Raw genomic sequence first — 26,089 nt, 5'->3', positions numbered from 1 at the left:
ACACCAATCAGAATGGCTAAGATCAAAAACACAGGTGACTTCGGTTGATGGAGAAGATGTGGAGAAAGAGGAATACTTCCATTGTTGGTGGGACTGTGAGTTGGTAAAACCACTTTGGAAATCAATCTGTTGGTTCCTCCCTAAATTGGAACTAGGGGGAGGGGGAGGGGGAGAGGGAGAGGGAGAGGGAGAGGGAGAGGGAGAGGGAGAGGGAGAGGGAGAGGGAGAGGGAGAGGGAGAGGGAGAGGGAGAGGGAGAGGGAGAGGGAGAGGGAGAGGGAGAGGGGGAGGGGGAGGGAGAGGGAGAGGGAGGAGAGGGAGAGGGAGAGGGAGAGGGAGGAGAGGGAGAATTAGGTAATGATACTTTGTGTAATAGAAACACCAAATGCTCTACAATATTTTTAGAACAAGAGCTAGAGACTGGGAAACATACTTATGTCTTGAAGAAATTACAAAGACGCTAGATGCTAAACAGGGTATTTTTTTTTTTTAATGATTTAGCTCATTAACTGCATGTGTTGAACTAACCCTGTGTTTCAGGGATAAAGCTATCTTGATTATGGTGGATAATCTTTTAAATATATATCTATATTCTGTATACAGATAGATGCTCTTCTCTCTCTCTCTCTCTCTCTCTCTCTCTCTCTGTGTGTGTGTGTGTGTGTGTGTGTGTGTGTGTGTGTGTGTGTGTATCTGTGTTTATGTATGTTTTGTCTTTACCTGGTTTTGGTAAAGAGTGATAGATTAGCATGGTGCTAGCCTCATAGAAGAAGCTTAGAGTGCTACTTCTGTTTCTATTTGTTTGCATAATTAAAGAACGATTATCTATAGATATTCACTTAATTTCTGGAAGATTTTGCTATGAATTATAAGGTTAATTACTCTGATAGTAATGTCTTCTTGACTAACTCATTTTTTGATTACAATGAAGTGTCTCTATTTCTTCTGGTCAGTTTTAGATGGGAGTCTATTTAGTCAGATATGAGAATATCAATGCTGACTTGCTTTGTAGTTCCATTTAATAGAGTACATTTGTCCAACTATTACTCTAAAGCAATACCTATCTTTAAAAGTTTTATTTCTTGTAGACCTCAGGCAAATGAATTTTTCTTCTTGATTCATTTAGTCATCATCTGTGTTTTAATTTGAGAATCAAGGCAATTGATATTTAAAGTTATTAGTGAGATATATGTTTTAATTGTAATCATTGTTTATTAATTTTTGGTGGTGTTTATGTTCTTGGTAGTATTTTGTATTTTAGTAGTTATGGTTTTTTAGTTCTTTCTACAGTTTCTCAGCTATGTGTATTCCTCTAGTCATCTCAAAATAGTACTTCTTTATGTTTGTTTTGTTGGATATAATTTTTTTCTTAGGATGTCTATGTCATGAAAAGTTTTTCCTTATCTTTTAATTATGGCAGACAGTTTTACTAGGTATATTGATCTAGGTTAGCCCCCATAGTCTTTTAGAATTTTGACCAAAGGAGGAAAAGGAATACAAATTGGAAGGAAAGAAGTCAAGATATCACTACTTGGAGATGATATGATAGTATACTTAAGTGACCCTGGAAATTCCATCAGTGGACTCCTACAGCTGATAAACAACTTCAGCAAAGTGGCTGGATACAAAATTAACTCAAACCACTGGTTTCTTAGTAAACTTTAAAAGCCAGAAGATCAATGAGTTATTATCATGTAGAGTTCTTTTGTTAGTTCTGTTTGACATGGACAGGGTAGGTTGGAGTAGAGGAATGGATGTGTGAGCTTGTTTGGATCAAGCCAGTTGTTGAATAAGTCTTAAATAGAATGAAATCAGGTGAACATCATGAACTGGTCTGATGTGCAGGTTATGTATCTTAGTCCACACCTTAAGTATTGTGGTTAATATGGGCTTAGGAGGGATTATAGAAGAGAGGATTAAGCATCATCAATCTGATAGCCTCTGAAATAGAATGTGTGAAACCTGGCTTCAAAACCCTACACATTGGTTGCAGCACAGGCATGATTAGTAGACTACTTCACTGTATGTGGGGCCATGGCTAGGTCTGAGGGCTTCGGAATGGGTCATGGAGGATCATAAGAATTCCCCTGAGTAGATCCTTGAGAAGCATCAAAATTATAAGATTTAACCCTATAAATATTTTCTCCCTTTGTTCCCTTGGTCATAATCTCATTTACTGACATAAATTTAAATTCTTATTTTTGTTATTTGTGGCATTTGGTGTCTTTGAAATTATTCACATCTCTTGTGTTGATAAAATCTGTCTTATTTTTTTGGCATTTAAGATTTGTATTTTTTTTAATTCCATTTACTTTGTTTTATGTAATATATACTATATATGATATATATTTCTGTACTATATATTTCTATTACATATATATATATTCATATTCCTCTTCCCTGCCTCTTATTCACCAAATTTCATATTCTTCTCTTTCTCTCTTCCTTAATTCCTTCAAACAAAAACAAAAGCAAACAATATACTATATACAAAACCAAACAATACAAAAAAAGCAAAAAGCACACGTGAAACTTTTAGATGTGTTAGGTATGTATCCATCTCATAGAGTGTGCCTTAAATCCAATTTTAAAAAAAAAATGGTTGGTTACTTCCATAACATTTGTACCACTTTTGTACATCTTGAGGCACATTGCTATTATAGGTCATAAGATTTGTAGATATTGTTGATTAGTTTTCTTTTTGGTAGCGTGCAGAATACCTTTCAGAACTATAAATGTTAGTAAGGAGGAATGAAGCTTTTAGTGTGTTACTAGCTTTATTTCAGCATATCCAATGACATAAGTAAGTTGTATCTTTAGCAATAGGACCTTACAATCAGGTTGTTGGGGGTAACCAACAGACTTGTCAATAGCCTATGATGTTGAGGGGGTGAATTATGGAACACCCTTTTAAAAGATTCAACAAGATATAACTCATTCCTGGCACTGGAGGTTTTATTTAGTAGCATAATGTGTCTACCTGGGGTATTGTCTCCCTCATTATTTGGTATTCCATTTAAATTCCTTTCATATATATATAATCTAGGAAGCTTCTACAGTGGTAGGTTTCCATATGACATGCCACCTTCTTAAACATTTAATCTTATTCTTGTTTCCCATTTATCTCTTTACAATGCTAAAAATGAGTTTCATAAGGATAATATCTGGGTGAAATATTGGATGTCAATGCAAAGATTAAATCTTAAAGGAGATAATAGAGAATCTGTTTTATCACAACTTCTAGCTCTTAGATATAAATGCAATTCTCTTTACAGAGTCACTGAATGCCTGTTTCACTTGCTTGTTCCTTAAGGTATAAATGAAGGGATTCAATAGAGGTGCAACAGAAGTAGTGAGGACTGAAACTCCTTTATTTATAGCCACTTCATCCTTAGCTGATGGCTTGATGTAGATGAAGATGCAGCTTCCATAAGTGATGGAAACCACAATCATGTGAGATGAGCAGGTAGAAAAGGCCTTTTTTCTTTGCTGTGCAGAAGGAAATCTCAGAATTGTTCTGATGATGTATGTATAGGACAGAATCACACAGATTAGGGTAATAATGAGTGCAAAGACAGCCACAAGTATAACCATCTGTTCTATTACCCATGTGTCTGAGCATGAGATCTTTAGAAGGGGACCTGCATCACAGCTGAAATGATCAATGACATTGGAGTCACAAAAGTCAAGTTGGAGGCCTAAGCTTAGGGGTGGAATAATAATCATTAAGCCAGACACCCAACATGTAATGACTAGTAAGGTACACACCCTGGGGTTCATGATGGCCGTATAATGAAGTGGTTTACAGATGGCCACATAGCGATCATAGGACATAGCTGCCAAGAGAAAAAATTCAGTTGCTCCAAAAAGAATAACAAAGAATATCTGACTTGCACAAGCATTATAGCTAATGGTATTGTCTCCACTTGATATACTGTATAGAAATCTAGGAATACAGACTGTGGTAAAGGAAACTTCTAGGAAAGAAAAATTTCTGAGGAAAAAGTACATGGGTGTTTTAAGATGGGGACCCACCAAGGTGAGGGTGATGATAATCAAGTTTCCTGTCACACTCAGCATGTATGTGAGAAATAGGAAGATAAAAAGCAGAACTTGAAGTTGTGGGTCATCTGTTAGTCCCAGCAGGATGAAAGTTGTTATTGTCGAGTGATTTCTCATTACTGACCTTTGAAATCAAGATTTTATAAAGTCACCGTTAGTGAAAGTCTAACAAAGGGCTGTAGATTCAGAGGCCAGCAAGCCAGCCTATATTTATTTTCTAACTATTGTCTGGGTTTCCAAATGAGCAGTGAGAATTTTCTTGAGGACTCAATGTTATTGTAAAAGAACCATTTCTAAAGAAATATCTGTTACTCTAAAGGATGTCCAAGTGTAGTTAATCCTTATGTAGATAGGACTAATAAATAATGCCACCCAACAGGCACACAGATCATTATATTAAGACAAATTCTGGGTATCAGATGCATAAATATATCTAAGAACATGAATTTGTTTCAACTGTACCTACCTGGATAAGTATAAGATGCTTCTCTCCTAGAAAAAAAATTAAGCAACAGAGATGACAGCGTATTTCTTTGCACTTGCATCTATTTTTATCTATAGTGAAAATGCTATTTTAAATACACTGTGGAAGAAAAATATTCATGTGCTTTTGTTATATATTTCTATTAGTGGATTGTGGTCATTCACTTCAAATAGCTAAAAGTAACAGTGCATTTTACTATCATTTATTAGATATTCAAAATTTTTCAAATTTTTGAAATAAAACTGATCTGATGAGGTAAAAGTATAACATGGAGCTCCTTAGAAAGGAGAGGTAACTGGATAAAATAACAATATGGATCCCTAAAAAACTACAAGGTATCATATTATTAGCTACTTACCTAAAAACCATAATGAAAGTACTTCAGTTTACAAATATACAAACATAGTTTAAATAAACTTATCTCAACTGGGCTAACAGTGCTCTCCATGAGTCAAAGATCACATAACAAAAATTTTCAAACCATATATAAGATGCCTCTTTTAAGTTGTTGACAAGGGCTCTCTAAGGAACTTCAAAAACATAAAGCTTATTGCTATTGCCTTGGCCCCAGAGATGGAAAGTAAGTACTCCCTATTTCTGAAGATACCATAAGCTTCAGAACTAGGCCCAGAAGCCCTGAGCTGGAACTGACATAAACCCACCTTCCTAAGGACTAGCATGTAGGATACCAAAAGGCACCATACAAGCTTTCAAAAGAAGGAGGCAAATAACAATCCTACTCTGCCATGATGCCTATAAATCACATAGCACAATAGCCCTGTGGGCACAGTACTGACACACATATCTTGGCAATGAGCAACTACTTTCTAAATGAACTTAAGATCCATTCAACAAGAGAGATACCATGCATGATATTGGTAACCTAGCTGAATGCACAGTGCTAGTGAAATCATGGTTAGTTATTGGTGGAGATTCTAAAACCACTAGTTTACTAAACCAGCTTAATCTCCAATAACAATCTATAAGCATTTGTTCATATACTCACAGATAAATGCAGTCTTCGCCACGCATCAAGGAAACGTCTCTTTGCAATAGGTGGAGACCATTACAGAAAAATACAACCAATAAGTACATAGAGTTGTGGAACCCGGTCCCAGTAGATATATCTGCAAAGCACTCCCACTTCTAAGGCTCATGGAACATTGCAGAAGAGTGGGTGGAAAGATTTTAAGAATCAGAGGATCTGGCACTTTGCTATGAGGTTGTGTCTCCTGGTAACATCAGAAGCTACCTATCTCACAAACATGACTGATGAAGCATGAGCTGAACAAGGATGACACCAGTGAACATGTCAAACTACATGGAGTCAATCTCATAAGACTTCAACCCTACACAAAGAACTATAGGCAACGTGGTAAAGCTGGGAGCAGCAGAGGTGAAGCTCCATGAGGAAAAGCACACCAATTTGTTGTCCATTGCCAAATTCTCAGCTCTGAGAACATATACAAGTAACATAATATGAATCCAACAGGTTATATTTAGGAATACTATGTATACACAAATATTTATACATTCAGTTACACTTGATGAAAATATAGGCAGTGATCTGAAAGAATGTTATAATTAAAATATATCTCAAAAATAAACAACCAATCCCCAAAAAGACAGTGTCCTGTTATATTACTACTATTTATCAGGATTGAACTATCTTTGAATTCCAACTCTGGAATTTAGTGGGTTTTTAGGAGCCACTAAATCTTCATTTGTTTTGAAGCTCAGTGACACATCTAATCTTTGTCTTGCCTGCCATTGCCACATCATTAAAAGAGAAAGCTTTATGGTTCTTTAATTGATCCCGTGTCCTTCGAATTTTCTTGTAGCTTTAGATCTCTATTTTTACTGATTTAAGTTATCCTTTCCCTATTAATGTGTAAAATGCTTATGATTAGATCTCTTGGTTTAATTTTCAGTTTTATTAAAATTCCTAACACCAGATCTAGTCATCTTATGAACTCTTGCTCACCATGTAGATCTACACAGGATCCTCTTACAGATATTATTTTCCTCTGTACTAACTGGATGTTTCTCAGATACTCAATAATCGTGTTCTTTAAGTGAAGGCATCCTCCTTCCACCTCTGACCTTCTTCTGACATTAACTGCTTTTTTATTGGATATTTTATTTATTTACATTTCAACTGCTATCTCCTTTCCCAATTTCCCTTCTGAAAACACCCTCTCCCACCCCTCCTCCCCCTGCTTTTATGAGGGTGCTCCCCAAACCACTCCCACCTCACCACCCTAGCATTCCTCTACACCTTCACAGGACCAAGGGCCTCCCCTCCCATTGATGCCAGTCTCTTTTATTTAGTGTTGAAGGATCTTTATGGAAAGCTCCTTTTAGTTTTCATCACTTACCATGTTTTTTGTTACTGCTGTTTGATTTTTTTTGGTAGTTTGTTTTTTTGTTTGTTTGTTTGTTTTTTACTTTTTTCCTATATGCCTTCAATTTCACTAGCATTAAGCACTTGCAGTTCTTGATATTTTTACATGTTCTTGCCTCTATACTTATGTGTGTGTGTGTGTGTGTGTGTGTGTGTGTGCGTGCGTGCCTGCGCACATGTGTGTGCACCAGTGCACATGCACACACGCACATACACCATAATTTGACAGACTGACTCCTATTAGTTCTTCAAGGCTCCTCTAGGATATTAAATCCTTAATAGATACTTTATGTACCCACCTAGAGAATGTAAATTTTTCTATGTGTATGGTTTCAAGGTTGACCACTTTCTGTATAGACAACAAATAAAGGCTTATCCTTAGAAGAGATATTTCTCTTTCTCCTAGAGTTCAGTAAAAGCTCCCTCTTTACAGCAAGTGAAAACCATCACAAAAAAAAAACCAAAAAGCTTAACACAATGTAGACATCAACTAAGAGATCTTGGTGTAGCCCAGCTCCACTGGATAGATACATTACCACAGCTCCTACAATTACAGCTCAGAGAATATCATGGAAAAGGAAATACAAATATTGTAAGAGAAAGAATACCAGAAAGTCTTCTATAAAAAAAAATGTTTTTTTCTGAAAATGTCTGCACAAATAAGACTGAAACAATGATAATATCTATGGGCATGTTAACTTGGAAGGGGAAAAACTTTCTAGAGTAAACAGTTAGACAAAGGACTACATGCTCTATCTTTAGATGCTCTTGAAACTACTTAATTCAGAGAACACACTTCATAATTTTATTAATTGCATGAGTGACTAAAACTTAAATTTTACTTTAAACGTTTGGAAGTATATTCAAATACTCCTTTAAGCTAAAAGGCTCCTACTACAATGTTAGGAAAATTTGAGCTGATGTTAAATCCAAGTTAGTGTTTTTGAAAAAAAGGAAACTGTTTCATTTACCTACCTATTTTTTAAACCATAATACTCTCTGTCATACTGATACTCACACCACATTCATTATTACAATCAGAAAGTGATTAGTTAAACGGACTTTTCAGAGAGTATTGATTCTATTTTTTTATGTCAGTATTAGAATGTCACTTAACTGTCCATTTTTTCATTATTTGATAATGACCTCAGTGATTAGGGTTTCTAGACATAAAAATTCTTTACATAGAGATAAGTAAACATTTTGAGTAATAGAAAATGTCATCTTGTACAAATAGTTAAAAAAGGAATAGATTCTGAAAAGTTGTTATTCAATATTCTGTTACCTTATTTTACCTCACCACTATAAACTAGTAATGCATCAAAAGTATTAGTATAGTCTAAACATTCCACTATCTATCACTCTTTAAGGGTAAAGTCATGATCCTGCTATGTTAGTGAATCACTTCCTTCTGCAGTAAGTGGGAATCACTTACAGCATTCACTATGTGATTACTTGGTAAGAAAAGTTTAGCTTTTAAGAAAGGTTATTTAAGTACTTTTTTGGCTTCTTTGGTGCACCTGGTACCACTTAAGAATCATACTTAGATCGTACTTAAATATGTTGCTATCCAGGATAGATTAGATATTTGGAATCAGACAGTAAAATTATATTCTAGTGACTAGTTAGATTTCTATCAACTAATGTTATATGTGTAGAATTAGTTCTTTGTTATCTGAAATGGAAAAATTAACAAAGAATAATAATTCTCAGAATTTGTGCTGAAGAAAGCAACCTATGAGATGGGAGAGACATTTTCAGAGCACACATCGAAAAGAACTAATCTCCAGTAGTCAAACACTCAGCAATTCATTTTGACAATGGACAAAAACCATGAGTAGACATTTCTCCAAAGAGATATAAAAAATGCCCCAACATACATGTGAGGAGTTCATCATTAGTAATTACCAAAAAAACACAAGTCAAAATATGATGGGATGTAACTTCATACTTATTAAGGTATTATTAACAATACAAATACACACTATCTTGTGAGTATGTAAAACTTGAAACCTTATACAATGTTAATAGAAATCAACTTCAGGAAATATCATAAAAAGTCCTCAAAAACCAAAGCTAGGATACAATCGAGCAATACATTTTTTTGCCAAATATTCAAAAGATTGAATTAGTTATCAAGTAAATGTCTGACCTCTGTGAGCATTGTAGTGTAATACACAAAAGACAAGCTACAGAAATGACCCAAGTATACCCCAACAGAAAAATACTTTAAAATGTAGCATACCTACAATGGAGGAGTATGAGATCTGGAAATCCTACAATATGCAATAAAGATGGACCTGAAGGGCATTTGAATGGGAATTATCCAGCTAGAGAAGAATGAATAAATCTATGTAAATGAGTTATCTGGAATATTCAAACACACAAACTCAGAGGAGAGAGAGAATGCTTTGAATGGCAATGACCCCAGACATTTGAATATTGGCAAGTGTTTGGATATTGGCGTGTTGTTCAACAGCTTTAAAATTTTAGAACAAAGAGAGTAAGTTATGATCTGCTGTACTATAATGGCCCATGATTTATAATTTCTTACTATACACTGAAAACATTAGGAGCAATGCTATCATGTTAAGCTGAATTATAGAATACTAAACAAAGAAAAACAAGACCAATGAAGAAATACAAAGAAACTTTTTTAAAAGATGCATATGTGTTGTCTTCATCATCATGGTAGTTTCATGGGAATTTATAAGTGTCCAAGCTCAACAAAATGAGTCATATCTATGAAATTATCTGTCTGTCTGTCTGTCTGTCTGCCTGCCTGCCTATCTATAGTATTTTATTAAAGATGTTCAAACATAAAGTACATATCAATCTGTCTGTCTGCCTATCTATAGTACTTTATTAAAGATGTTCAAACATAAAGTACATATCAAACACCATAGCACTATTAAAGTGAACTGTAACTTCTTAATTCTTTACAGGTTGTGGCAGATTCTGCTCAGTGGCATCAGTTGCTACATACACTGCTCTCTGTCTCTTGTCAATAAGCTGTTTTTCAATCCTATCTGCTATTATCAGCATCATTTAGAAAATTTGTATGCTACTTATTCTGAATTTCCCCCAAAATAGATTTGGCTATTTAAATTACTCCCCCCTTTCTATTTGATTCTGTCCCAAACTTTAAGTTTAACAAACTTTCTACCTACTTTTCTTCTTTGAAAAAATTATTTTTAGTATGTGTATTTTTTGTATATGAGAACACATTGTTCCTTTATCAGAAGACAGAGTCCTCCAATTTTCCTATTTTGCAAGAATTTTATCTTCTCAGAGATCTTTTTGTAAGTACAGGATAGGAAAAGTTGTGGTAAGGGCCATGCTTACCTTGTAGCCTCTGTTCTCCATGGTCTTCTTCCTTAACTCCAAAATTCCTTTTGCCCAGCTTCTGAGGCATAATGATGGTGTATATTTGTTACATGGAATGCACCAATCTGACGCCCTCTTGGCTCTAGTATTTCTGAGGAGTGAAGAAATTTCTATCCTCCTTACATTAGAAGATATTGTTTTATTTTATGTTGTTTTTCCCTCTTTTAACAGTTGGAATATATGAATCAATTTCAAATTAGTTATCTACTGTGGTTTCTACTTCTTGACTAACAGTTGGTTAGACTTCACATCTTAAAATCTGTCAGTAATTTTATTTATTGCTTGACCATTAGCTTCCAGGTATGTCTGTAGTTGACTAAGTTTTTAAACATGTGTAATTCTGTAAATAATATTATCAAAATACTTCTCATAGATGTTGATTCTACAGAATCTCTCAGCATCCCTATATTTTTGCAAGGAAATAGAAGAGTAACTTTTGATAGTAATGAAAAATTAGAAACTAGAATATTTGAAGTATCATTCGCGAGAGTATCACAAAATATTAAAGTATGAAAATCACTTAGGAAAGAAAATATTTGCTGTTTAACCATAACATATCACCCGTGTCTTTCATCACTGCATTCTTATGTCAAAAGTAGTCATCTAAATTACTTGTATTCATTATAATTGAGACACAGATGAAGAACTATTATTTGTTGCTCCTTTTACCTGCATTAAATTTCTCATTTTGTTGATGTCATTTTTACTCATGGATCTTTTTCACCAAAAGAAAAGGCCGAACTTCTGATCATGGAATAATACCCCTCATCCAGCATTAATTATTTATAGTGATAGTTATAAACAACACAAACATTTATATAACCTGCAAGCACAGTCTCCAGGGTTCTTACTATATATCTTCATCGTTGAATCAAATGATCATGGCCCCCAGGAGAAAACAATTAGTTTGTTGTACAAATGATGTTTTACTTATTATACACTTAAAATATTTCTGCAAATAATGTCAGCCCTCTGGGTGTGGAAAAACAAAATATTCCTTCCTAGACACACGAGTCTTATAAATCCCATAGGGAACATATAGAACAGCTCGGTTCCTTTTCAAAGGATCATCCCAGGAAAGTGGACACTTACAGAAAACTTGGGGGATTGTTGCTGATCTGGTAGAACTTGTACTAACGTGCTGGCCAAGCAGACCAGCCAATGTCACAAACTACAGCTTCCCAAGGGTTTTCAAAAAAAATCCAAATAGAAGTTTTTATTTTGAATAATTCTTAGTTCCCTTAGGAATGATTTTAGTGGTAATCCATCATATTTGACAATTGTATTTTGTCATTATTAGTTATAATTTCATTGCATTAAATCATGCTTGCTAAGAGTACATTTAGCTATCTTTTCCTTGTGTGCCGGTAGACACTGGTGCTTTTATGTTCTGTAAAATTTTGCCTTTTTCAGAATATTATCCAACTTGAATAATACATTGTCTTTCAGGTATGCATTCATAACTTAGCAGTCTTTCTTCAAGGATCATTTATGTATTTTACTTAATTTCTTATTTGCTTTTACTTACAGAAAAAAATAGCTTTGTATGCTCCTAGCACTTATTTTTTATCCACCCATCTATTAATGAGCATACTAAATGCTTGAAGTTGGGGTAAGTGCAAATAATGCTTTTATAAACCTGGACATACTAAGGTAGCATGTGTGTGGGCTTGATGCCCCCCCACACACACACACACATCTGTGGCAGTCCTAAGAGCAGGTGCCTAGAGTCATAAGAGCAAGTGAGGTGGCTCTTCCCCTCACTAACTGCACTACTTGAGGGAGCAGGCATTAGGCAGCACAGCAGAGCTGGCCTTGGTTGAAGGAGTGTGGGTGAGTCAGTGTTATGGGTGTGAGTGTGACAGAGCTGGCTCCACCATGAGGTAGAGTGGGGAGTTGATACTATGCCCCCTTGTCCTTTGCCATCTGAGGTAGTCAAGAGAGCTAGCCCTGATGTCATGAGAATAGGAAGAGCTAGCTCTGTCTATGACTAGCTGTAGCATTCAGGAGAGTGGACCCTTCGCCTAGCCAGGACAACATAAAGGAGCTGGCCTTGATGGTGAATGTGAACCATCCCTGAGGGTGTGAGAGTAGATCTGGCCAGATCCAGGGCTTTGAATTGGCCTATCCTAAAATCTACATCATCTCTGAACTGTTGGAGCACTTGAAAGAATTAGTCCTGTTGGTGCCAAGCTGAGGCAAATCCATGACACGGGGCAACAATAGGATAACCAAGAGGTAGTTCAATGAGGATCCAATATTAATGGTGTTACAGAATCCAGAGATCTAGAACCAGACCAATGACTCAATGAGATGAACATTTATTTGCAAGTGAAGATGTGAAGACAGAGTTATACTGTGGGACACACTGTGACACACTACAGCTTCCACAACAAGATGTTTTCTATATTTTGTTTTGTTTAATTTTTTGTTTGTGTTTTTTATCTTCTTCTGGAGGAGAGGTTACAAAAGTGGAGAGCAGATATGAGGGAACTGGGAGATTAGTGGGACTGGGGTGCATGATGTAAAACTCCCAAAGAATCAATCAAAAGTAAAAAAAAAAAAACAAAACAATAAGAACAAAAGCAAAAACCTGGGTATATAGCTCTTGTGTAGGCAAAGGTTTTATTATTTTTAATAATTTTTAAATTAAATATAACTTTCTATGTTATTAGAACTCCCAGTCTCTCCTGCTCCCTCTCAAATTCACAATCTGTTACTCTTTACTCATACACATACATATTATGCACATGTAAATAAATATGTAAATACGCCCTGCTGAATCCACATTCACACACATCTTCACACACATACACACACATATATACACACATACACAGACACACATACACACACATACAGATACTGCATATGACAAAATATATAGTATTCATCTTTCTGAATCTGTAATATTTTATTTATTAGATGAGTACTATAATCCTCTCATTTTTCTTTAAATGACAGAATTTTGTTTTAATTTGTGGAAGAATACATACAACTCCATTAAATTTATAAAAGTTTTTTTCATTTTTTGTTGGTTATTTTATTTACATTTCAAATGTTATCCCTCTTCCCAGTTTCCCCTCCACAAATCCCCTATCTCCTTCCCCCTCCCCAACCTGCCCACCCACTGCTGCCTCAGCACTCTAGCATGCCCCTACCCTGGGTCATGGAGCCTCCACAGGACCAAGGCGCTCCCCTCCCAGTGATGCTCGATAAGGCAATCCTCTGCTACATATGCAGCTGGAGCCATGGTCTTCCCCCCCCCCATATGTACTCTGGTTGGTGGTTTACTACCTGGGAGCTTTGGAGGTCAGAGGGTATTCCAATAGTTGCAGTAAAGGGCTTTAGTGCTTCTCTGGGCGGATCACACTTTCAGTCACAGGACAAAGCCCTCTAGATTTACAAATATCACACACACACACACACACACACACACACACACACACACACACACATGCTTGAGCACGGGGGCCAGTTAATTTTAAATGCCTTGACTCGCTCAAAGGCTGGGCAGTTCTAATCCTTCCTGCTGCTATCAAACACTCCCCTCCAGTCCTTCTCTGTAATGGCCTGTTCTGACCCTTGCTTGGGGGGCCACTATGTTGCTGTCCACACTGCCCCATGCTTTGGGGCTAAGTGCTCTGGTCAAGAGAGAGAGAGTGGGGCTGCAGTGGCAAGAGATGCAAAGAATGGAGACAAACCAGAGTGTGTGGTTGTCTCATTTACTGTCTTCCATTATATATATATATATATATATATAATCTTATTATATATATATATTATATATATATTATATATATATAATATATATATATATATATTATATATATATTATATATATATAATCTTATTGCAAGGAAATTCTGGGTATTTATAAGCACAAGCAGGGAAACACAGCTGAAGACACTTTACCATGTGTGCTAGGGTCACTAAACAGCAAAACAAGATATGGGGATAAACAAGATGTTTGTCAGAGTGTGCTCAGCTGTTGTAGGCTGTTGAAAAACAAATCTCTTATCAGGGTATATGGCTCCAGATGGCTGCAAAGTTGATAGCTGCTTTCTGCTAAAAGTCAGCTCCCAACAGGTCCCCCTTATTAATTTTTTTTTCCCAAAAGGGAAGGCTGGGAAAACTTACGGAAACCATGCCTGCCTTAGGTCGGAACGAATGACCCCAGCCTCCCTTTCTTGTCCTTGGATATTCAACAGCCATTGGTTGAGCTCCTGTCTTAGGATGGTGAGGTCTCCCACGGTTAGGGGCAAGGGTCTTGAAATGTTCTCTTACCTGTCATTGACTATCCGGCTTAGCACATAAGTTAGGGGTTAACTCTCGTCAGTCTTGATGACAGGGGTTTCAGAGACCCCTACTTCCAGCCTGTAATAATGGACCTGTATGGGTTTCATTTGAATAGCATCTATCTGTTGCCATACAAAAGCCATCAGTCTGTTGAACAGCATGAACCCAAGAGTCTTTATGCCTAAACAGTTGGGATAAAAGCAACACTCTTTTTTAAGTCAACACACAACTCCCCTGTTGGAGATAATATGAGTTTTTAATTCCCTTTTAATCTCAGTCTTTTAATTGATATGGGCAAATTACTTACATTTAAAGTAATTTTTATATAATTCAGATAATATCTCCTCCTATATTTGTAATTTTTATACTTATTTTTAATATTTTACATTCTTAATAATAAATTTATTTGGTTATCTTTTACCACTCATCCTAATATATCATATATATGTATAAATATATATATATATGTGTGTGTATATATACATATGTATATCACTTTTTAAATAGTTATTAAAGAGTTCTAACATACAGTATAAATCTATGCCAACTTCAAACTATACTCTACCTACTTGTGTAGAATGGCATCTTATGACAATATGCTCTGACTTCTATGACAATGATGTCATACATTTTTTATATTCACAATGTTGTTGTTAATAAGTTGATAATACTATATATTTGAACAGGTATTTGTTTTTCTGGTTCATTAAAAATACTTGATTGGAATATGACTCAGTGGTTAACAGCACTTATTGCTTTTGTAGAGGACCAGGGTTGGAGTTCCATGGTGGTTCACAACCATATAACTCCAGTTCCAGAGTATCTGGTGTCCTCCTTTGACCTTTTAGGCCTGAGGCATATATGTGTACATACATACATTTGGAGAAAACACTCACACATAAAATAAGGTGGCTATATATTATAAAACATTTCAAAGAACTTACTTAACTTGATTTAAATTTACTTGTTCATTATTCAGCTACCTCTCTTCTTTAGAATGAAGTCTCTGACCTATATAATTTTCCTTCTGCTAGAAGAACTTCTTATAGCATTTTTGCTAGATCAACTCCATTGATAACAAATCTATCCAAAGTCTGTATTTTCCATCCCTTTGAAGAATAAATAATAGAACTTAGTGAACTTTCTTTTCTGACTTAACATTTTCTTTCCTATGTATTTTCTCATTAAAATATGCTTTGAATTTACCTTTTTTAAACCAGTCATTCTTGTATCTGGATTTTAATTTTAATCTGTGGGTTTTCCCACCCATTCATAAGTTCCCTGAAATAACAACTCTGAGACTTCTATATATTAGTACATGCTGAGGTCAATAGCTTTGGCTCTGTTCCCCATCTAGCACACATCTTAATTACCTTAATTAATTAAATAGATTAATTAATTAAAAAGGAAATTTATTTTATTCTATGTTCTTCCCTGTGGCTAATTACTGGTTGTCAGTTTCATACAATACAAATTTTATATATTTTATCTTTTTTGTTTTTCTGAATTTGAATATGACACTCATTATTGTAATTAAACTATATCCACTTTTCTGTGTGCTCTACTCTAAGTTTCTTGAATATATGTTTCAATTTTTGTCATAAATTAAAGTTTTTTATTGGCATTGTTTTTGTAAATTTCCCCCTTCTCATATTGAAACATTTGAAATTCTTTAATTTCTTCATCAATATGGTAATTTAATTATTTATACACATGTGTCATACTGAAAAATAGATCCACAAGGTCTGTCCTTAGAAAAAATTTTAAGTGAGAAAATAAATGCCAAATAATCTCAAAACTGTCATCGATGCTGCAAAACTGGTTATGGTTGATTTCTGTCTCTTCCCACCTCCAAAGTCATACTGGGAACCTAATACCTGAAACCTGAGCATGGGACTGGGAAATCCTTTAATTTTTGGAAGTTCTGCTTTGTTAATTAAACATTTCTTTTTTGTTTAAAAATACTGTTTAGTAGGTTTCTTCTGCACTCCGCTTTAGGAATTACTGACCCATTGCTTTCTGCATCTGATAAACAGTGTGTCTATCAAAGGCATTCTTCACTTTTAATTTATTTTAATTTCTAGGATCTCTATTTGCTTCCTTCTTTTGGTTTTCATTTCTCTACTTAAAATAGTTAGCAGTTAATTGCATGCTATCTGCTTTTCCCACCAGAGCCCCTGCCATATTAAGCATTCAATATATTGAGCTACTAATCATAGTTTTAAATTGCCAATCAAAAAGCTCCAATTCCTAAGGTATGTATGGCTCTAGTGATGATATCTTTTGTAATGCTTGTGATTGTTTTGTTGAAATCAGAACATGTTTTATTAGTTATTGTATTTGGTGATCTAGTAGCAAGGGGAATAAGGTACCAGACAGTTTGATATAATCCAGTTCTTTCTTCTGTCTCTCTTTTTGACTTGGCTTCTGTAAGAAGACTTTTTCAGCATAAATAAGTCTGTTTTTACTTTACAGGTATAACTTGTCATTATATTATAGTATTGTTGGTGTGGTGGCTGATGACAGTAGGTTTTTTTAATGATAAAAATCTGAAGAGGTTTGCAACCCCATAGGGAGAACAACAATATCAACCAACCAGACGCCCCAGAGTTCCCAGGGACTAAACCACCAACCAAAAAAATACACATGGAGGAATCTCTGCATATGTAGCAGAGGATGGCCTTGTCAACATCAATGGGAGGGGAGGCCCTTGGTCCTGTGAAGCCTTAATGACCCAGCATAGGGTAATGCTAGGATACTGAGGCAGGAGTGGGGGGTTGTGAAGGAAGAACCCTCACAGAGGCAGAGGGGAGGGGATGGGTTAGGGGATTTGTGGAGGGAAAATGGGGAAGGGGGATAACATTTGAAATGTAAATAATTTTTTTTAAAGTAAAAGATCACTTTTACTACAATAATAAATTACTGGAATAGTCTACTACTTGTAGAGGGAAAATTAGACATTTTAGGGATATTTGTCAATACTTGTGCGTACCAAAGTGGCCACACAACAGAAATCATTACACAATCACAAAATGGACTATATCAATTTTATGCATCTTTGTGTTTTCTTGTATTTTCCTTCTCTTTGAATGGAGCCACAATGTGCCCTCTAAGTGCATGTACATATAAACTTCGATAACTTTATGTGTAACTTATTATTTTATCTGTATTTATTTCAGAAAGTGATAAAACAGACTAGCATCTAAATATATTTAGGGATGTACAGAACTGTATTCCTTGTGATCATAACAGGGTATTTGACTGAAAATAAAAGGTTATAATCATTAAGATCTAAATGATAATGGAATATAAGTAAAAACCACACAAGAAATATTACTCAAAATTTTATCAGTATCTCCAAGATAAGCATATTATCTGAAACATTTCTGTATTAAATTGTTATAAATCTTTAAAGAGAAAATAATAGAAAAAAGGAAATATTTTTGTATAAATAAACCCAGACAGTTTTATCTCATGAAGATCAGCAGTTTGTCTGTGTTTTGCCCCCATTTTCCTAAATTAGAGTTGAAATCTTCAGATAAGCTTTGCTAATCAAGAGGATAAATTTGCCCTTAGTCTCTTATTTTCCATTTATCTTCTTCTTCCTGTTTGCCTACAGTTTATATTCATTCATTCATTAAATACTGTAAATATACAGTCTTTACAGTTTTTTCACACTTTGAATTTTCATTTTATCTTTCTGCTTACTTTATTCTACAAAGTCAACTTACATAGTTTCATTTTTATCAATTGACTCAGTAAAGAATTTATAATCAAATGAATTATATAATTTCTGTTCTATAATGACGCTAGTACTTGAATGCTGTGCATATCATTCTGTGTGAGCACAGTGAAAATAATCAGAGCTTCAGATTGTTCTGGTTCATGAGAATAATTATTTCTTTATCTCACATAGGAATTACATAGAGATCATCACATTGACCTGTGATTTCGATCAAGCTAAAACTAAGAAACTAAACATCTAATTCCTAATCCAGTACCTAGTCAGACTCATAACTTCTCTCTCGAGGCAATTAATCTTCTTAATGAAACACAGGAGTTAAGGGACTCATTAACTACAGTACCAACCTTTGTTGAGGTCCACACTAGCCCCACGTTGGGGCGGCCAAAAAATGTCTCCGTCTGAGCAAAATGTTGAGGCCTGGGCCGACCCACGTTTGGGCGGCCACTGTATCCGCGCCCAAGCTGCTGCTCCGGTCTGCAGGTCAGGGTTCAGCAAGAGCGAGGGTGAGGGCAGATTCTACCTAATGTCTGATGTGTATGAATCTCTCTCTCTGGTCTGATGTCTGGTTCTGTCTTTTATAGTCTGATTCTAAGCCACGCCTCTAAGTTACACCTTTAATCATGCCCTTAGGTCTTGTCTCTAACTCTGATCTCTATACTTCTAAATCACACACCTTTAATCTCACACACCTTTAATCTCACGCACCTTTAATCTCAAGGTATCTAAACCAAGATTATCGGAGTGTTCTCAGCTGTTGTAGGCTATTGTAATTCAAGTCTCATGTCAGGGTATATGGCTCAAGATGGCTGCAAAGCTGATAGCCGCTTTCTGCTAAAAGTCGGCCCCCAACAAACCTTGAAACACTATTTTCATTTTCTTGGCTACTTCCAAAAGTCATTATCTTGGCTATGAGTGTGGGGAAGCAAGCCTCTGTAAAGGAGACAATGGAAAGATGAAAGACAGCATTGTGTGTTCAATAATACAAAATATCAAAAACATTAGTAACTAGGATTCACAGTTTCCAGGATAATAAACAGGAAGTCAGCACTCCATCACTCTGCTCATGCCAACACTTTCTGTTCCTTTGGTAGCATGTTTAATAGGAATTACAATAGTGCTAGTAGAAATAATCTGAACCTAAAATCAGGTCAACAAGGGACCCTTAGAGATCATGATTTTCTACTTAAAATATGATTAGTAAAAATAAAACATTTTCATTTGAATAATCTGTTATTTAAGAAATAGTACCAAAGAATAAAATAAATTTCCTACTTTATATTTTCCTTAGAAAAATAAATTTAGAAATGTCAATATATATCATCTGATATTTCTCTTTATTCTCTCTTTTCTGTCTATAAGTATAAAACGTTTTAATAGATGTTGAGAAAGAGTCTATGAGGAGAAGGGCAGAGATTTTCATTCAGCTCTGCCTTCAGAGGTCCACTTTCCTTATGATCATGTTAATTTCTTTGAAGAAAAGAGGGTCCTCTGGATCATGGTTTTGAAGGCTTGCTTCACTTGCTGGTTCCTCAGTGTATAGATGAAGGGGTTCAGGAGAGGAGCCACTGAAGTGTTGAGCACAGCTACTCCTTTGCTTAAAGTCACCCTCTCCCTTGCAGAAGGCTTAATGTACATGAAGATGCAGCTGCCATAGGAGAGGGAGACAACTATCATATGGGAGGAACAAGTTGAAAAGGCCTTTTTTCTTTGATTTGTAGAAGGAATTCTCAGAATTGTCCGGATAATATTTGTGTAGGAAAGAATAATTAATGTCAAGGTGACCATGAGTGTTACCACAGCTAACAAAAATGCCATGAGTTCTAGAAAGTGAGTGTTTGAACAAGAAAGCTGCAAAATTGGAGAAGAGTCACAAGTAAAGTGGTCAATTATGTTGGAGGCACAGAAGTCTAACTGTGACAGAAGAATAATTGGTGGAAAGATAATCAGGAATCCTGCAAACCATGAGCTAAAGACAAGAAGAATGCACACACGGTTGCTCATGATTGTTGTGTAGTGTAGAGGTTTACAGATGGCCACATAACGATCATAGGACATGGCAGCCAGAAGGTAAAATTCTGTCACTCCCAAGAAAATGAAAAAGAATAGCTGAGCCACACAACCATTGTAGGAAATAGTTCTGTCTCCTGTCACAATAGTAACAAGGAATCTGGGGATGCAGACAGATGTGTATGATATTTCTAGGAGGGAGAAATTGCGAAGAAAGAAATACATGGGTGCCATCAGATGGGCATCTGAGAGAGTGAGGATGATAATGATGAGGTTGCCAGTCACACTTAGCATGTAGGTAACAAGAAGAAATGTGAAAACCACAATCTGCCACTGTGGATCATCTGTCAGTCCAAGAAGAATAAAATCTGTCACTGCTGTGGAATTTCTCATAATAGTGTCTGCTTCTAAAGGCATTTCCTAAATAGATAAATAGAAAAACAACTTTGCTAGTAAAGAAATGAGCTTGTTACCTCTGTCTGGTTTATTTTACTTAGCATACTGTCCTTCAGATACATCTATGATGTCATAGATGTTAAGATGGCTATGTCTTCTTTGTAAAGCTGGATATTATACAATGTATACATGAACAGAAATAGCACTATACATTATTTTATATTTGTAACATAGTCAATGTAATCCTAATATTTTCAGAGTATAAATGTGTAGTCATATAGAATAAATAAATTTAGATAACTAATGGGTAATCTGTATATTAACTACAGCATAATTAATACTGTTGTATACTTTACTAAATTTACTTTGGCAGAGACTTTATGACTCTTGCAGCAAAAAGAAAAGCAATAACTAGAAAATGATGGAAAAATAAATTTCCTTGTTGAAGTAATCATTTTACTATATATAAATATCAAGACATACTTGTAGTCTTATATATCTAGTTATATATAATATATAATATATTACTATATTATATTATGTTATGTTATTATATATAATATTATATATTATAATATATAATATATTATATATTAGTAATTATATATCTAATGAATAAAATACCTGGTTAAACAAATATACTTTAAAATTATTATTGCCATAATAATTTAAAATTGATTTTGTGGTAAATCAAACAAAAATACTTTAAAACACTCTGTTATTATTCATTTCATAATCACAACTTTGTTTTCTTCACCATGTCCTCATATATATAGTCACGAGTCTACGTCTACTGAATAGTTCCTGAAACAAGAAAATGCCCAAAAACTCATTTTCAGTATAGTATAGTAAAGTTCTCTAAAAGATTTTCATTTATAATGATTTCCTCTACATTTTAAAAATTCTCTGCCTTATTTTACTTTTCCTCTTTTTAAAACTTTATACTTCTTGGAGATAATTCTGTGATTTGGAGAAATGTGTTCTGGTGTGCACAAGTCTAATAGATGAAAGACACTTGAGTCTAATTCCAATGTTTATGTAGCAGGACATTTCCTATCTGCTATAATGTTGTTTGTAGAAATCTAATTACTCCATTATTAGATACGTTTAATTTACCACATTTCTATCTTGAAACTACACCATGACATATAAAATAATACTTACAAAAATGACCTTCTGACTTTGATTTCAAAATCTCATGTCTCAGCGCCATGATCTCTGAGACCACAGATGTGAACTGCTACTCCTGGCTCTAATTTTATTTTTGTGAACTATAAGAGTTCTTACCTTATTCGCTTTTGTAAATAATAAATGACATAGGTCAACAGTCAATGTAACTTTTCAGGAGAGAAAGATTATTTTCTTTCTTCATTATTTTGCATCTGCCATCACTTTTGATGTCATAGAGATTTTTTTTATTTTTTTAACCTGTTCATCCATGCATGAAGTTATTTCAAAGTTTTAGTTTTGTCCCTATGTCCAGGCAACTTGCTCCAGTCTCCTCTGTTCTCTGCAACCTTTACAAGTATTACTGCTGTGAAACAGAATAGTATTTTCTCAGCATTAGTAGATTAGTTTTAAAGGTCAATAAATTTACCTCAAATTTTTACCTATAAGTTTTCTGACAAATGAGGTAGTCTCACTTTCTGTCATCTGTTCTTTGTGATCACATATGGCCGGTCTACAGTTTCTTGTCTTCCGGTTTTACATGGTGGATCCTAATCTTCTCAATCCATGTTACAAAAATCCATGAGCAAAGCCAAAATAAAGGATACCTTCTTAGTATAGCAAGTGACTGCTTTCACTTTTGTACAAACTGATCCCATGGTTTCCATAAACTAAAAAGTATTGCAAGCTGGTAAGATTAGTAGAACGTGGAAAAATATTTAATCCTATAACTTAGTTTTTCTACAATGTAAACATTTCATTGCAGCACTAAATTTTTCTTTTATTTATATTTGTAATTGAAATTGTGTTGTTTAGCTATATATTGCTTATACAGAACACAAACACATACTTGATAAGCAAAAATTATCTTCCTGAAGAGACATACTTACTTTTTACTACATATTACTGAAATAGTCACTGTCATATCTAATGATTTATTAGTTTGTTTTAGTAACTTTTAGCACTTTAAAAAAGTTTTGTAAGTGATTTATCCTCTGTTATCTTGTGCTTGAAATAAAATCTCCAAAATATCAATAATAAAATAATTAAATACATAAATAAAATCCTAAGAATTCTTTTTTAAAAGACACATATAAACTCATTTCTCCTCATGAATCCAAGAACAATTAAGAACCTATGGTCCAGATTATTGTATCTCTGTATCTAAAGAAATAATACCTTGATAGTTAAAAATAAATTATCATTAAAAAGGTTAATATAATTTCTTTACTAGCTTGATAAGTGAGATGATAGATTGATTCTAGAGCACTGCTATTCACGCTAGTCCTAATTTTATCTATTATATTTAGCTTGGACCCAAGGGGAATAGTTGAATGAGTAAACAGAAGACACCATGGAGAATAGATCCTCAGGATACTTAGCAGTAACGTGTCCAAGTTACTGAACATAATTTAGAATAGATTAGGTATAAATGACCTGAAATCAAACAGAAGAATATAAAATGATTTATGTTTTATAACTAACTATAACTTTATAAAGAGAAAAATAGAAATTAGAAGCTGGAGAGATGGTTTAGCAGTTAAGAACACTTGATGCTCTTGTTGAAGAAAACCATTTGGTTTTCAACAACTCATAAGAGGTTTACACCATATACAATTCTAATTCCAGGAAATCTGACACCCTCTTCTGACTTCTATTGTCACCGGAATATATGTGGTCTACATACATACATTCATGTAAAACACATATATGTAAAAAAACAAATATAAAAAACAGAGATCAATGGTGTCCAAATGACAACATATTAAACTATGAATGAGTAGGATTTTTCTATTTTAGTGGCAAATGATAGTTAATTATGGGGTTTTAGAATGATTTGAGGTGCTCATTATTCTGCATGATAAAAGATATTAGACTTTTCTTTATGGTTTTACATCTTTTGACAACTTGTGATTATAGTCACTACTACTTGTTCATTCAATAATTATTTTTGAAAATCCATCCTGTTTTGAGTTCTTATGCCTTAGAATTTTTCATGCCTTTGAGTCTATATGCCTGTACTGGCTAATTTTGTGTGTCAACTTGGTAAAAGCTGGAGTTATCACAGAGAAAGGAACCTTCCTTGAGGAAATGCCTCCATGAGATCCAGCTGTAAGGCCTTCTCTCAATTAGTGATCAAGGGCTCCATTGTGAGTGGTGCCATCCCTAAGCTAGTAGTCCTGGGTTCTATAATAAAGTAAGCTGAGCAAGTCAGGGGAAGCAATCCAGTAAGCAGCATTCCTCCATGGCCTCTGCATCAGCTCCTACATCCAAGTTCCTTCCCTGTGTGAGTTTCTGTCCTGACTTCCTTTGGTGATGATCAGTAATGTGGAAGTGTAAGCTTGATAAACCCTTTCCTCCATAACTTGCTTCTTGGTCATGATGTTTTGTACAGGAATATAAACCCTGACAAAGACAATACCTTAGATTCTAGGCATACAGAAATAATAAAGGTAGCACTCATTTGAATTTTATTTTCATAAAATAGAGTAAAAATTAGACATAATTTTGGAATCTGTCCCTTCTTCAAGTCCAATCCTAATAACATTCTTCCTGCACACATACCATCTTTTAAAATTTTTGATATTATAACACAATTATAAAATTTCTTCCCTCTCTTTCCTATCTCTAAACCTTTCCATGTACTCTGCTTCTCTCTGTTTCAACTCTCTGGCCTCTTTGTCTTACATTCTTCACACACACACACACACACACACACACACCTCAATATATAAATATAACCTTCTCAGTCTATGTAATATTATTTTTATGTATATGTTTCAGATATGACCATTTGGTATTGGATATCCAATTGGCATGCTCAGTGAACATACTGGATATATTGTCTTGCTAATCTTTTAGTGTAGACAATCTTGTTTCATTGCCTAATAGAAGTTCCAAACAAGTTCATAAACTGGTCATAGATTCCTAGTATTTTAAGGGTCTATTTCTTAGGGATACTTTTAATATCAAGTGTTATGGCACTCTACATGATTACATATAAAATCACACAATATGAGTTAAAGAATGGCTTGCTTTAGGAGTGATTTTAAAGCCACTAACCAAACTGATTATCCATGAGAACTACCCCTTATAAATTCAATGCTATTGCTGTATCTTTAGGACTTCCTTCACCCCTGAGATTTAAACCAGCACTTCAGATGCATAACTATACCCGAGTTAGAAGTTCAAATCTCTTATGAGTATATCTGACCTGAAGAATGAAGTTACATTAACAATTGAAAAAGTATTAGATATAGTCTCTGCATGTAGATAGGCATTATCTAAAGGATTTTGAAAAGTGAAAAATGAGTAAATACATAAAATATTTTAATTTCTATGACTCCAAAAACTGTGATTTATATAAGTAAATCATTAAGATTTATTATCCCTAATGTTCACATGAGAAAACTGAGCTGCTTCCATTGTGATTAAGGGAATACAATGTAAGTCACTACACAAAGACAATAGTTATTCTGTTATCACTGTTAAGTGCATAAGCTCTATTGGCTTTAAGAAAACTGAATGAGCAAAATGAGGAAAAAAGGTTATATATCATTAAATTAGAATTAAAACTAATAGTTACAATTTATTAATCACATCAGGTGTATAGATATTTTGTGAGGGTTTCATACCAATGGAGAACATTATTCTCCCTAATTGTCAAGCAATGGAACTATCCCATTGTACATTTAGGCAAATTCCCAAGGTTATATCAAGACTTTACACTCTAAGATTCTACAGAGCTAGTGAGGAAACAGCTGAGATGATACCTAGAGTACCAGCTATGACATCTGAGGAGTGAGGCAGAAGTTTCTTGTTAATTAAATTGTTTAGTATAATGTATTTTGTTGTTGTCCTATATCGAATATTCCAAATTAAGAAAATATCAAGAGTTCTACTTAAGGCAGTTTAATGATAGGAATTAAAATGGCAGCTCAGTGATTAAAAGAGAACTTTTCTGTGTCTATACCTCCAGTGGAAATCCTGGAAGTTATATCTTCAAAGAAGAGAGAGAGAGAGAGAGAGAGAGAGAGAGAGAGAGAGAGAGAGAGAGAGAGAGGATGTACACTTGCAGTCTATTGAATAACCACTCTGTAAAAACTCATTCACTACTGTTAAAGGGTTATTGAGAGCTG

The 26,089-nt window shown here is 34.7% G+C and overlaps 2 protein-coding genes across 9 annotated transcripts; both read right to left on the bottom strand.

The window, feature by feature from the left end:
• Window positions 1–2,763: 2,763 nt before the first annotated feature.
• On the bottom strand, window positions 2,764–11,142 carry LOC143436423 (olfactory receptor 6C2). 8 transcript variants are annotated; one of them, XM_076920777.1, is made up of 5 exons: window positions 11,006–11,142; window positions 10,295–10,427; window positions 9,195–9,279; window positions 5,552–5,998; window positions 2,764–4,185 (listed from the first exon to the last, which is right to left on the bottom strand). In XM_076920777.1, exons 4-5 carry the CDS (start codon window positions 5,638–5,640, stop codon window positions 3,240–3,242), a joined length of 1,035 nt encoding a protein of 344 aa, XP_076776892.1. In that variant the 5' UTR covers window positions 5,641–5,998; window positions 9,195–9,279; window positions 10,295–10,427; window positions 11,006–11,142; the 3' UTR covers window positions 2,764–3,239. The 8 variants fall into 8 exon arrangements, with proteins under 8 accessions (XP_076776892.1, XP_076776890.1, XP_076776893.1 ...); XM_076920775.1 differs by having other exon boundaries at window positions 10,295–10,355; XM_076920778.1 differs by having other exon boundaries at window positions 10,295–10,454; window positions 11,006–11,137.
• Window positions 11,143–18,148: 7,006 nt separating this feature from the next.
• On the bottom strand, window positions 18,149–20,804 carry LOC143436422 (olfactory receptor 6C75-like). The gene has a single exon (XM_076920774.1). It carries the CDS (start codon window positions 20,802–20,804, stop codon window positions 19,836–19,838), a length of 969 nt encoding a protein of 322 aa, XP_076776889.1. The 3' UTR covers window positions 18,149–19,835.
• Window positions 20,805–26,089: the final 5,285 nt, after the last annotated feature.

The sequence above is a fragment of the Arvicanthis niloticus genome, chromosome 22, assembly GCF_011762505.2.
Source record: "Arvicanthis niloticus isolate mArvNil1 chromosome 22, mArvNil1.pat.X, whole genome shotgun sequence".
Classification (NCBI taxonomy): domain Eukaryota; kingdom Metazoa; phylum Chordata; class Mammalia; order Rodentia; family Muridae; genus Arvicanthis; species Arvicanthis niloticus.
This window is presented reverse-complemented; position numbering and strand designations above follow the sequence as displayed.